This window comes from Sebastes fasciatus, chromosome 5 (genome assembly GCF_043250625.1).
Source record: "Sebastes fasciatus isolate fSebFas1 chromosome 5, fSebFas1.pri, whole genome shotgun sequence".
Lineage (NCBI taxonomy): Eukaryota > Metazoa > Chordata > Actinopteri > Perciformes > Sebastidae > Sebastes > Sebastes fasciatus.
In genome coordinates, this window is record NC_133799.1 from 30,031,646 (window position 1) to 30,046,299 (window position 14,654).

The following is a 14,654-nucleotide window of genomic DNA, read 5'->3' on the forward strand; positions in this document are numbered from 1 at the left end:
GAAGCACGAGAGCAGATGTATTCAGTCTGACCTCTATCAGCTGCTCTTTGGTCTGCAGGGAGGTCCTCAGCTCTCCGATGGTCCTCTCTGTCTCCTCGTCCTGCCTTTCCCTCTCTTGCTTGCCGTCTCTCAGCAGCTCCTCTCTCTCCTGCAGGGCCGACCGGGCCTTCTCTAGAGCCAGCTGCAGGTCCTGAACATAACGCGTGCACACATGTCAAAGTAAAGTACAAAGAGCCAAGATGCAAGGTGATCTTTCAGCTGATGCGTGTTTGTCTGATTTTCCCTAAATTTAAACACAGACTCGTTAAAAGAAATTAAAAAAAAGATGCACCAAAACCAACCAAATCTCACCTGGTTGTGCCTCTCCGTCTCCCTCCTGTGCTGCAGCGCCCCCTGCAGGTCTGTCTCCAGCCTCTGCAGGGCTCGGCTCAGGTCCTCCTGCGTCCTGCCCGCCTGCCGCTGCGTCCGCTGACCGGCCTGCAGCTCCAGCTGAGCCTGGAAGAGAGACGCCTGCAGAGCCAGGACCTCGCCCTGACCCCGAATACTGTCTGCACCCGACACCTGCAGGTGACACCCAGCGATGGGCCAATAAGAGACGGACAAACACAGGAGGGCAGAAAGGGACAGATGTGAAAAGAGAGACAAAGAAAGCTTTGAATTAATATAGTGGTCAAACACTTTACTGAAACTATATCAGAAGATTTGAGTCAGCCAGAAACAAGTCATTTCAGTGGCTGATGTGGCATGAATCTAAAAATAAAGAAGCTCCACAGCATGGAGAACAAACCTGCAGCTGCTGCAGCTGGCTGCGGTTGGCGAGCTCTTTGAGAGAACACAGCATCTTGTTCTGTTCCTCAATCACCCGATACATCTCTGCAGCCTGCTCACACACACACACGCACACCGTTTAAATATGAAACTGTGCATTCATTGTGTATTTTCACTTTTGACACTCTGCTGTGGTCAATCTTTTCTTTCTCTCTCTAAATCTATTCATTCCCATCAGTTTTTTTCTTTTTTGTTTATCTATTTATGTATCTAACTATCGTATCGTATGTATCGTATCGTATCGTATCGTATTGTATCGTATTGTATCATATCGTATCTATCTTATCGCATTGCATCGTACCGTATCATATCTGTATCTATCGTATCATACCGTACCGTATCGTATTTATGGTACCGAATCGTATATGTATCTATCGTATCATACCGTATCGTATCTATGGTACCGAATCCTATCTGTATCTATCATATCGTACCGTATCGTATCTATGGTACCGAATCGTATCTGTATCTATCATATCGTACCGTATCGTATCTATGGTACCGTATCATATCTGTATCTATCTTATCGTATCGTATTTATGGTACCGAATCGTATCTGTATCTATCGTATCTATGATACCGTATCGTATCATATCATATCATATCGTATCGTATTGTATCGTATTGTATCTATCTATCTATCTATCTATCTATATATCGTACCGTATCTGTATCGTATCATATCGTATTGCATCGATCTCTACCTCTGTCTCCTTGGAGTTAACAGTATCAGTGATGTTCTGGATGTTTCGCTCCTGTCGCTGGGCTTCCTCTTGGGCTGAACGCAGCTCCAACTCCATCTCATTGAGATGCTCCTGCAGCTTCTACACACACACACACAATAGACTCAGTACAACACATCACTTGCTGTGGACTTGAACGACTTCTATTCAAATAGATAAAGAGCAGGTCTGGAGTTGGGAGGAGGGGTGATGTGATTTTACCTGGTTCCTGGTCTCGCTCTCTCTGATCTTGGCCTGCAGCGAGTGGACCTGGTCCTGGGCCTTCTGCAGCTCGCCGACACACTGACCTGCAGCGCACTCATACTGACCGAGCCGGCCCTGCTGCTCATCTATCAGCCTCTGGAAGACACGGGAGCAAAACACAGGTCAACTAACAACGAAAATATTTAAGAGTTATACTCTATATGTTCTTGTTTTTCATATCTCTTACCCCTAATATTTACATTATTAATCGTGATAACAGTTGGTGAAACGTTGGACACAAACACAGTTACATGTGTGTGTTGTCCCTGCAGCTGTTGTGTGAATGATTAAGTGAAAGGGGAAAGTGATGTCAGTTCGCTGCTGGATGACTTCCCGGGGAAGCGGCTGTTGCCACGGCAGCATGTTGTTGACTTCCTTTGTTTTTGTTTTTATGATCTATGTAATGATGTGATGTCACTCTGCCCTTTGGGCCATTTTTAGCTAGCTGTATGTGGGACCTTTTCTACAGCTGACTCACAACAATACAGGGTCAGACTGCAGAATGGTGAAGGAAAAAAAAAATTCAACACTGTATGGTTCCCATAATAGAACTACTAATCTGGTTGGTACTACAAATAGAGATAATGTTCTGGGACAGAACGGAAAGGACAAATTCACCTATTTTAGTTGTTGAGAAAGAACCTAGGCCTGTGGAAAAAGGCTGGATCACCCGTCATCAATGCGGCATATCTTTGGGGGTATAACACATGCGCAGTAAAATCTGGCCTGTAGCTACTCGCCGAAATTGAGCCAATCGCAACGCATGGCTGCAGCTTCAGTTACACTGCGCATGTGCTACAACCCATACCCCAAGACCCATGTCCGCCCGTGACCCAGCCACCTTTCCATAGGCCTTGGAAAGATCCAGGAAATTATATATTTCCAGGTTGCTCTAGAAAATCAATTGATCTCTATTTTCCTTATAATTAGTGCTATAATTAGTACCAAATGTACAGTTATATACATGTTATTTAGCTACTAAGTACAAGTCAAACTCTGCAATTAGGCTATTAAGTGTGTGATTCTGGGCTGTCCAAAACAGTTATGAGCGAATCACGGTGAAATCTTATTCTAATCTTATGAGAATTTTGTCCCAAATTTCTCACAATGTGACAGCTTGCTACGATCGATCAGAACACAGCATGATCAGACGTAGATTACACAGGCTGACGTGAACTCATGAGCTACATTTCCCAAACATGAGAGCGGCGCAGACGGATGATGCAGGCTGATGACTTTCTTAGCAATAAGATTCACCAGACATTCATTGTGCAATCTGGCATGCCTCAAAACTGGTATCTGACAGATTGAGACCAGAGAGTTCTGACCCATCTCTCGCTCAGTGTGACGTGTAATAAACCTGCAAGATTGCGGTCATTGCATGATGAAGGTAGGTATCTTTAATAATTCTCTTCTGCTGTCAAATCCTGAAACAGACCTCTGGTATAAAAGGTCAGCAGTTGAGAGACATTACTTTCAACAGAATCTAGTTTTAAATGCTCTGGAGTCTTTATCCGTGTGTAAATTTCCTCATTCATCCGAGTGAGAGGTCTTTTGTACAGACTGGTATATTGCTGTGTAATAGACCGATGCACCAACATAATAAACCATAACAGAGGTGCCTTGTCTCTTTCTGCTCGCTGAACCACATTCACACAAATCATTAACATAACAATAGGAGTTATGAAGCTGGATCAGACGGAGCAGAGCCCTTCACACAGACTGACTGCTTCAGCGCTGGGAGACTGTTCCCATGGCAACGGAAGTGTTGCTAGGATACCGACGAGGAAGAGTATTTATGCTCCCGAGAGGGTAATCAAGGCGGGCGAACGTGTTTAGCTCTGTCAGCGTTGAAGAAGATGAGTAAATCCAGAGAGATCTGACCTTGTTCAGTCTGGATGGCCGGCGCACAAACAGGGAATTAGTTGGTCGATCTTCTTGTCACATTTGTTTTTTTGTACTTTTCCAGTTTTTAAAGATTTTCATTGACAACGACCTGGATATCTTTTAAAAGAATGGCATCTGAACCAGGTCTTTTGTTCCTCAAACATCCAGAAGTTGTCCTGTTTTAGCCTGATAATTAGACTGAAAGGACATTTTGTTTGTGGGTGGTGATTTAGAGGTCTGGAACCAGGCTAGATTCGTTTCCTGCTGCAAAAGGACACTGTCAGTTGTGTTTTATAGTTAACAGGCCCTCGTTTCTCAGCTCAGAATACGATTCCACTAATAAGTGAAGCAAAATGAATATGGAGAAAATGCGGAAAAGCCTTTAATTACACTTTAGATCAGCATCCAATTTTCCTTATTTTTAAAATTCAAAAGGAAAAAAAAAAAAATTAAAGGGGCCCTCTAGAAATTTAGCATTACTCTTCCATAAAGTTGGGGAACTTGCAAGAAACTGATTCAAAAAATAATGGTCAAAATCGAAGCTGCAGAGGCCGAGAAATCCTGACTTTTGGTGGCTTGTATGAGTCAAACTCTAAAAAAAACTGGATCCTACATTTCCCATAATGCAACTCAATAGCATCTTACTTTCCTGTCCTGCCTAAATGAAAGCTACAAACTCTACACTGACAGGATCAGAGGTATACAACCAGGTATTGTGGCTACTAATCTACCTGCTGAAAGCGGAACGGCCCGCACTGAACATAATCATCCAGCCACTGCTCCTCCATCTCCGTCAGCTCCACCTGCAGCTCCTGCTGGGTACACGGGGTCACGACCTCCGGTACAGGCTGGTGGGGGTACAGCATACAGTCTGCTGCCCCTCCACAGGGTGACCTCAGTGGGATCGACAGGAGCAGCGACAGGCCTTGCTCCAGTTTGGCTTTGACCAGAACTGGGATCTTGCTGCCCCTTCGAGGCCTCACTGGCCGGTACTCCCAACCCCTTAGGAGGCTTAGCACCGGTTCGAGCCCAGAGAGGGAGCTCTCGCTTGGGGGTTTGTCCCACAGAGTGTCCCTTCTCGCTGGAGCCTCCTCTGGGTCTTTCTCTGGTTCAGTTTCTGCTCTTTCTTTATGGTTCGCAGGAAGGCAACTGACATCTACGGCGGTGTCGAGAGATTCTACGGACGATGCCGGGCTGGGACTCGTCTGGTCACACATGATGTTATCAGTGTCCAACTCAGCTGAAGATGACTCAAAGATGACAGTTGTAGCCTCAGATTCTCCAATGGTTCTGGGGGGGTCCTCGACCCCCGGAGTGGCTGCTGAGTAGCGAGTAGACGGGCCGCAAGATGTGCTCCTGCGGCCAACCCTTCGAGGAACCTTACACACCGCCTCGTAGTCAGAATCGGCAACACGGAGTACTGCACAACCCCTGCACCGCCTCGGCTTCTGGCCAGAGAGAGAGTCTGCCGCTGGGCACTGGTGGTGGTGATGGGTGTGGTGATGGGTGTGGTGGTCCAGGGCTGTATCCTCCTTATCTGCCCAGGATTCGTACACAGAGTAAGTCAGATCATCCTGGATCATATCTGAGTATCTTCCATCCTGCAGGACTGACAGATCCACCACAGGAGAGTCTTCAGATCCCGCATCAGTCCCAACGACCTCAACGACCTCAACGACCCCAACGACCCCAACGACCCCAACGACCCCAACGTCAGACCCCACCGGAGCCACGTTCCCATCCTCAGCGTTGTTCTTCCGGTACAGGCCTCCGATGCACTGCCTCAGCCGGTCTTTCTCCAGCAGCAGCTTGTGGAGGCGCTCCAGAGACAGCGCCTCCACGCGGGCGATGACCGTGTCGAAGCGGTACATGCGGTCCAGCATGAAGGCGCACTTGGAGCAGGCGAACTCCCCGCGGCCGTCCCGGGTCAGTTCGTGGCCCAGAGCGTGGGACAGCAGCACCTGCAGGTTGAGCTTGGCCTGCGGGTGGAAGATCCACCGGCGCTGGTTGCCGCAGAGCTCGCGGGAGCAGATCCTGCACGCCTCCTTCATCTTCACCACGTCCAGCATCACAACTGACTACCACTGATAGGCTACAGCGGCGCTTTAAAGTCAGGTTGTCGCATGTAAGAGGCGTCTTTGGATTGAAGAATGAAAACACCAAGTGTTCAGAGTAAAGTGCTAAATTCTTGCCTGGACTTTTTGTACAGGTGTGGTCCAACAGTTTTTCCAGGTATGTCAGAAACAAAAAGTTGCATTCATCCAAACTTAAACATGTTTGGATTTAAAAAGTGTGGATACATTCAAATCACAGTAAGGAGTTCCTTTTCAGTACAAGTCTTATACAGCGATGCTTTGATGTGTTTTTGTCCCTCTTCAGCCTCCGTCCTTCCGGATCCAGTGTCAAGTCCTGAGGAAGATGGTGTGATGTGGTTGAAAGCCCCAGCACAGCTTCTAAATACACCTTGTGTGGTGAGAGATTGATACAGTTTCCAAGGTCAAGACTGAACCTTCAATCTCAAATCTCAAAGTTTTGCCAACATCATAAATATCATTCCTTGAAGATGCTTTGATGAAATGGATTTCTGGGCAGAAAGTGAGATTTTATGGTGCATAAATAATTATAATTGATCATAAAGGCTGTTCAGAGCATCCCTTCCAGTTTCTCCTCATTCAGAAACACAAGTCTCGTCGGATCACGTTGACATGACAATGAGATCATCAGCAGCGTTGATTCAGTGCAGATCTCCAGACAGACAGAGCGGATGTGATGGTTACACTTTCACTTCCTCAGTGGATCACTGCAGACATGTGATGTCAGATCGATCCGGGTTTTATTCCGGTCTCAATAGATAGAAACGATCCCCGGTTGGTTGACGTCACCGCTGTGTTGTAGTTGCATGTTAAATCAATGACGTCCCTCTAGTGTCCATGATGACAGCATCTCTCCGCTGCAGCAGCAGCAGCAGCCTCTTTTAGTTACAAGCCGACACGAACACGGAAAAAAAAACACCCAGATCTCTCCTGGTCGACGGTCTGGATTCACCGGAGACCGATCCGTCTTTTCCTCACCGGCAGCGGCTCCAGGAGAGGAAGAGGAGGCTGGAGGATGGAGGATGAGGCTGTCTGTCTGTCTGTCTGTCTCACCTCGGAGCTGCTTTCATAACGAGACAACGAGGCGAGGTTGACAGCAACCACAGATCGTCTACGTTTAAGAGGATGTCTCACTCCGCAGCTTTAACTAGTCACCGTCTGGCTTTAAAAGTGGGCTTTGGTTTGTAGTCCAAAACAATTATTTTTTATTATATCCTATTTCTGAGAATATTCCACAGACATAACTCATTTATGGAAAATCTTATTTTTTTGTATCAATTATCACATGCAATGATTCACTGAAAGCAGAAACAGAACTACATTGTATGCTGCTTTATACTTGTACTTTACTAGGCTACATTTCAGAGAGAAATATTGTAGTCTATGTTTTTACTTCACTAGCCTACATTTATTTGAGAGCAACAGCCTATCAGATTAAGATAGTCTATTACATACAAAACATATGATCAGTGTAAAGCACTAGATGGTTTAGGGCCAAAATACATTTCTGATCTTCTGCTATGTTCTGAACCATCCAGACCTCTCAGGTCATCTGGATCAGGTCTGCTTAGTGTCCCCAGAGTCGGAACTAAACATGCAGAATCAGTGTTCAGTTTTTATGCACCAAATATTTGGAACAAGCTCCCAGAAACCTGCAGGACCAACTCCAACTCTGAGTTCTTGCTGCTGCCTTTTATTAACCCAGATAATGATCTTATATACTGCACTAGAGCTTTTACTCTTGTGTTTTATATTCCATTTTAGCTTCTATCCTATAGCTTTTATTTTTAGCTTGTTTTTATTTTCTAATCTTTAATGTTTTTATTTTTTTACAACTGTTTTAATTATGTCTTAATGTCCTTTTGCACTTTGTTGCAATGTTCTTGAATGTTTATGTAAAGCACTTTGAATTGCCCCGTTGCTGAAATGTGCTATACAAATAAAGCTTCCTTGCCTTGCCTATAAAATATGATCCATTGTTACAGGTTAAACTACCAATAAATAGTTGAAGTTAGCTCCACCTTGACCAACTACAACATTAAAGTACTGCTTGGGCTATAGGCCATTAGTAGATCAATAATAATGATCCAATAATATCATAGTAGGCCTATAACAGACAGTAGCCACTCTGTATTATGAGCACTTTTACATTTAATACTCATATTTTTATTGAAACTTGAGGTGTTTATGAACTGTGGTACAAAAAAAAAATGTCAAAAGTGTCTGAAACACAGGGGAATCATGATGCTACATGCATACAGGATGTTATGACCCATAAATACTTATTATTATTTTTGCTTTTCTATTATTTTGTATTTTTAAATATCTATTTTGAATGTTGCTGTTGTTTTAATGGCGGCTGTAGCTCAGTGGGTAGAGTGGTCATCCTTTAAGCACAAGGCTGGCGGTTTGATCCCCGATTCCTATTACTGTCCGCATGTCAGAGTGTCCTTGAGAGAGACACTGAACCCCTTTACAGCTGCCCACTGCTCCTAAAATGCTTAGGATGGGTTAAATGTAGAGGGCTAATTTCATTTATGTGCCCATATGTATATGACAAATCTAATAAAGTTATGTTTTTAAGTCTTAGGCTATTCTAGTTGAAACTGCTGTCTGTTTGTTTCACATCGGTTTTGTTAACAAATATTTTTAAAGTGATTCGTTCCCCATCTTGCAAACAAAATAAAGATTTAAAACAATGAGACATAACTGATGATGAGGCTCAGATTTGTTTACCTATTTTTTCAGTTTTTCTGTCCTCGACATCAGTGTAGGAGTGAGACCTCCTGCAGCTGTCTGGACTGGACCATTTTGCTGGAAATGGGAGGGTTGCTGCAGCTGAGCCCTTTAATGCTATAGTAGTCTCTCTTTGATAAAGGAGGGACTCCATTAGGCGAAACATTAGCCAACTTCATTTTTCCTTTCCTTAATTAATTATCTCGTTAATTAAATTAATTATTTCTTCTAAAGTCCAAATCAAATACATTTTAAACAGCATTAAAAACAGCATTTTGAGTGCTGTTCAATTGCTTGTGATAAATAAAACTATAGCTAGGCCTGTTTTACTGCTGTGTGTCCATCACTGATGTTAACTAACAAAACTACAAAATGTTACGGAAGTTAATTTATAGTCATTTTTATTTTTATGATGGAGCGACCAAACTCTTCAATAAATAATAATAATAAAAAAAATACATTTGGATCGCAGGTTGTGCCTTTAAGATGATGACATGCAAAAACAAATCAGGACTGAAAATCAGTTTGGAAACTTATATCAGTTTTTTGAAGACATTATGCAAAAAATATTTTTTTTTTTGCCTGAGATTACTTGACACATACCTTTTACCTTTCTCATTTTATGATTATTTTTTATTTAATTTTACCCCATTTCATATATATATATATATATATATATATATATATATATATATATATATATACTTATTATTATTATTTCTATTTTGGGGCTTTGTCTGTTTGTTTACCATTTTGCGTTGCTTTTCAAATGTTGTCACCTGTGGCTTTGTTTCTGAATATATGATTGCCTTAATGGGCTGAAGACACTGGACACTTGCTTGTTTGTATTTAATGTTCTTATTATAGTGATGTTTTTTACCTGATGGAACACTGCAGAGCATCAGTAAATATAGTGGGATACTTGTTGGTCACCCCTGCTCACTGTGTTGTTTAGTCTGTCTGCTTAATTAAAACTGCTGCGTTCGACCTCCCAGAGCTGAGGTCAACAGAAACTTGAGCAGTTAAAAAAACAGATCATTAATATCACAACATTGTGTGACAACTTGTGTATTTCAAAATACTACACTCTCCATTTCCGTGAAGCTTTTTTTTTTACGTCAGTACAACCCTGAATACCTACATGTGTGCAAAAAACAGGCCTGAGTGTTTTCCATCAGGTTCATTAAATTCTCTGAATTGTCAGCATGGAATGAGTTCATGCGTTTCCCAGGGGCACCCAGTTCAAGTCGGGGCCTTCACATGCATGTCACAGAATGAAAGGGAGGAGGGAGGGAGCTCTCATTTCCCTGAAACTCGTGTCAGTGAATCACATGACGCTTTAATCGAGGAGCTCTTAAAAAGCTGATGTCATTTTCAACAGACACTTCCAGGAACTTTTTCCCACAGATACACGAGTCTTCATCCGTCTTTCACTATGGCAGCAGGGTGGATGTGTTGTTGATACAACTCTTCTCACATGTAATTTGTTTTCCTGTGTGTGTGTGTGTGTGTGTGTGTGTGTGTGTGTGTGTGTGTGGACCACCGCAGGACTCGCTGACTCTCTTCTGGCCCTGACTGTGTCTATTTGTCACCCTGCGAGGCCTCTGGAGACACGCCACCATAACCCCCGATCGGCTGGAATGAGGCACGCAATCAAAAATCAATTAATCCTAATCAGAGACGAGTGCCAAACACTGCTGACAGACTGCGCCCGCTGTTTATTTTTCCTCAGAATGGCAGAAATACCAAAGTGTGTGACAGCGGAGAATTAACGTCCACGCAGACAGAGGAGGTGTCTCTGCTCATTTTCTCCTCTCAAACGTCTCACTTGTTGGTGAGCCAAGTAAACAACTGATTCCTTCTGAGCCCGCTGCTGCTGCGGCCAGCTCGTGAAGCGAAGTCTGTGTGTGGAGCAGCCAGCAGACAGTGAGCTGATTATAATTATAACTGGCGTCAGTGAGGAAAGTGAGGCTAAATTAGCAGGAGTGTATATATACTGTACATGAGAGCTGACTCTGCAGTGACCCGGATTCTCTGAGTGAGCTGATATTGGAGGAAGGGGTGATGTGAGGGCAGGACACCCACAACTCCAGGTGAACCCCCAAAAGCTCCAGGCTCACTGTGTGACAACTGGTTTGTGATCATTTAATTGAAAAGTGATTAAAAAGTAACAAAAAAAGTGATGTGATGAGGGCCAGAAGGTGCATGGTTGGTTACTATGCTATAGGCTTCTCACCGGGTTCAACAGACGACATCACATCATCCCAATCCTGGCTTCTCTCCGTTGGCTCCCTGTTTGTTTTAGAATACTTTTTAAGATCTCACTGACCACTTTAAAGCCAACTGGGTCTTGCCTCAAGCTACAGTACATAACGGAAATGTTGACCCCATATGAGCCAGCTCCCAGCCTTAGATCCTCAGGTGGGGCCCTTCTGGCTTTTCCAAAGTCAAGGCTTAAATCTAAAGGACCATGCTTTTGCCATCAGGGCCCCTCAACTTTGGAACGACCTGCCAGAATCAGTAATCTCTTTTAAATCACCTCTTAAACCCCGTTTTTATAGACTTGCTTTTTTTGTGATGTTGTCCTTTTATCGTCTTTTCTATTGTTTTTATTGCTTTTTTATTTTTATTTGTGTTTTTATCTATTGTACTGTTTTATCTGGGTTTAAATTGTGCCTTAGTTTTGTCTTGCTTTTGTTTGGCCTCACTGTTTGGCTTTCTGTTGTATTGAGCTTTTGCTTGCTTTGTCTGTCAAAGCACTTTGTAAACTCTGCTATATAAATAAAGTTATTTTAAATAAAATAAAGTTATTCTTATATTATTAATTGATTCTGAGGCCTTTTTAAAAGTCTATGTCAAAATGTAGTTTTAAGATCTTTTGTTTAATTTCAATTTTAAATGTTGTATATTCTGAAATAAATGTGATTAATGTTATTACCAAACAGCAAATCTGGGGTCAGGTGATATTCTAGTTTAGAAAAAACTATATACATACATACACTGTGTAAACATATACATGATGGACAGAGAGAGAGAAAGACTATTTGTGTTTGTTTTAGTATTAGAAGTAAACCATTTACTTCAGGAAAAGCACAAGTACCACAATTGACAAACTTTATAATATGTTAAAATCCTGCATCTGATATTTAAGATGAAAATTTATGTGAACAATAGGCTACTTGAAAACCTTGTATCTCCAGTTTTAGGGAATGTCTTGCTTTGTAATAAAGAGGTAATAAGTAAAGCAGGAACAGCAGAAGGATTGGGAAGTAAAGAAAAAAGTGAAGAAATAAGGAAATAGGTCTTAAGAGACCGCGTCATAGGAAAATAAAAAAATAAATTAAAAAAAGCAATAGGAAAGTAGAAATACTTGTAGTAAAATGTTCTCAAGGATCAAAGATGAAAATAATCTGGTTCATTTCAGAGCATTATATTATTGTAACTTCATATCCTATTGGGGAGTTTAAGCTAAGACTAATTTTTATCTTGTGGTTTTCATGTAAAAAACTGATCTGCACAGCTGAAAGAGGAATTGGAGTAAAAAGTACAATATTTCCAACTGAAATGTGGAAGAAAAGGGGAAAGGCTCCCAAACTGTGAAGGCCTCAGTAAATACATGACACCACTAGATGGAGCTACATCTCTATGATCATAGAGGAGGAATCACTGGGAAGACCGGGAGTCATGAAGCATCGTCTTACATGCAAACTTTCGCAACAATGCAAGCTTAATGACTCAGTATATGTGTTGTAATGAGAGAGGAGTCAGCTACCACGATACACAGCAACAAGGTGAGTGTATATAAACACATCTCATTCATACACAGTGGTGAGTAAATGTTTCTCCTACCTGCATCTGTGCATGGACTCGGCTCTCACCGTGACTCTGTGGGGAAAGAAGTAAAACTTATGTTACACAGAAAGTACAATGTAAAATCTGCTTTTCTAACTACTGTACAGCTCTTACATGACTGACAACAATTAAGATATCCACTCTAATGAAAACATAACCATACAGGGTCTGTCCTTGTCCGCCACAACATGCACGTGTTTTCATCTTCATTGTGGTTTGCAGCTCGTCTGCTTTGCCAAAGTTCCACTGACCCACGTGGTGAAATAAAAACAGTTATGATATCTCAGTCAGTCCGTCAGCCTGTCAGTCTGGGGTCTGAGCCAAAACACAAAGATAGCAGGAAGAAGAGGAGGGATGAGGGGTAACTTGATGAGGAATTTAACCCGCAACTGGCTCACCTGACTGGGTCACGTTCAGAACCTGGACTTAAGGTCTTAACCAGGGACTTTAAACTTTTAACTTTTCATTCTTAAGTGCAATTTATTATATACAGGCCCAGTTGTCATTAGAATGCGTTTTGATGTGTGAACAGTAACGCTGTGTTTGAGAAGCATGTGTATGGATTTTTTCGCAGGGTGTGGACGGGGCAAAAATACCTCAGCGTCACGTTCTTTGCTCTTGAGAGGAGAGGAAAGATGAACTTCGACCTCAAGCTCCTCGACCCGGAGACCCAGCGAATGTTTCTGCTGTGTCAGCTCCTCGATCACCCTGAGAGAGAGAGAGAGAGAGAGATAAAGCTGCAGTGAAGTTCACTGATCTGACCCAGGGTCAGTCACAGTATGTAGGTCAGAGCTCTGGCTCTTTGTTACAGGCATGAGACTGTTTCTGACAAGGTCAGTCGATACCAGCGTCAGCAGCAGGATCAGTGTCGACAGTGCTGTGAATAGCACCGATATCCAGGGGCGCAGTACAAGGTTCTGGACCCTGTACATAAGCATAGGCGCCTCTCCACATCCAGCAGGCCCTCCTCACATGAAGGCCCTGTATACTCAGTCCCCTTTACCCCCCCCAATCCTACACCCCTGCTGATATCAACAGTGACCGGCAGACACCTCCCAGAACCAAAGAAAGCAACTGTACATTTTACTGAATCCGTTATTTTCAGCCCAGTTGCCAGGAAAAAAATTATGGCATTGTATGTTTCTGCACCACGGACATGTTTAATATCATAATTTTTGCATCAGTCAGAGCAAGTGACGTAGTACAATGAGCAACCGTTATTGAAAGTAATGTTGTATAATAAGGAGTACAACACGTGAGAAAGTGTGGATGGTGGATGGGTCAAACAAACGCAGGACATTCACCCAGGAGACTGCTGTTAAGTAAACGTTGACTTTAAGCTTGTTACGCAACGTTGTTTTACGCAACGTTGTTTTACGCAACGTTGTTTTACGCAACGTTTTTTTACGCAACGTTTTTTTACGCAACCTTGTTTTACGCAACGTTGTTTTACGCAACCTTGTTTTACACAACCTTGTTTTACGTAACCTTACGTAACATTTTATGTAAAGTTTACGCAACATACGCAACATTTTTTGTAATGTTTTACGAAACGTTGTTACACTTGTTATGTAACGTTACCCAAGAAAGTCCGCTAAGTGCGGTTGTTATGTATTTAGTTACGTTGTTATGGTTGTTACGTTACGTTATTACATTATTATTTATACACAAACCATGATGTTTTTTCTAACCTTAACCAGTAGTTTTGTTGCCTGAACCTAACCAATCATTTCACAATGTTAACCATGTGGCATTGTGTGTTTCTGCAAGCGTGATACAAGGCTGATATGAAACATATTTTTGGTTTAGAAACTTTCATTCAATGTATCCCATGAGTGGTTTGCAGAAACCTACAATGCCAACATTTTTCTGGTGACTAGGTTTTTTTTTTATTAATCCATAAACTGTGTTGACACATTGTGTCTATAAAGTGAGAAAATAGTACCAAAAAAGCTGTGACTAACTAACTACTGCATGAATGTTTTCAATGGGAGGTTAAAGTCACCTGTCTTTGTTGGCCAGGGCATGCTGGGTGAGCAGTCCAGCTGAGCCTCCACTCTCCTCCTCCATCCTCTCCTCCTCCATCCTCTCCACCATCTCTCTCTCCAGAGCCAGGCAGCGCTGAGACTCACAGTCCGCCAGCGAGGCCATCCGCTCAGTCTCACCTCGTGCCAGCTCCGCCTCCTGAACGCAACACAGACAGGAAGGAAAAGATCATAAGTGATGTCATCTTGTTTAAAGGATAATTCCTGTTTATTGCAATTTATTTTTC

At 42.7% G+C, this 14,654-nt stretch overlaps 1 protein-coding gene across 11 annotated transcripts in view; it reads right to left on the reverse strand.

The window, feature by feature from the left end:
* Positions 1–14,654, reverse strand: part of pde4dip (phosphodiesterase 4D interacting protein) — a 125,245-nt gene that overhangs the window by 39,712 nt on the left and 70,879 nt on the right. For 5 of the 11 annotated variants that reach the window (XM_074636366.1, XM_074636364.1, XM_074636360.1 and 2 more), the window contains exons 1-7: positions 5,408–6,916; positions 4,433–5,362; positions 1,773–1,910; positions 1,533–1,652; positions 788–880; positions 352–561; positions 32–190 (exon numbers count right to left, since the gene is read on the reverse strand). In XM_074636366.1, the coding sequence (XP_074492467.1) occupies positions 32–190; positions 352–561; positions 788–880; positions 1,533–1,652; positions 1,773–1,910; positions 4,433–5,362; positions 5,408–5,770 (2,013 nt within the window). In that variant the 5' untranslated portion in view covers positions 5,771–6,916. Of the gene's footprint in view, positions 1–31; positions 191–351; positions 562–787; positions 881–1,532; positions 1,653–1,772; positions 1,911–4,432; positions 5,363–5,407; positions 6,918–12,379; positions 12,416–12,978; positions 13,091–14,387; positions 14,567–14,654 lie in introns of those variants that run through there. The other 6 variants (XM_074636370.1, XM_074636368.1, XM_074636369.1 and 3 more) reach the window with 3 other exon arrangements.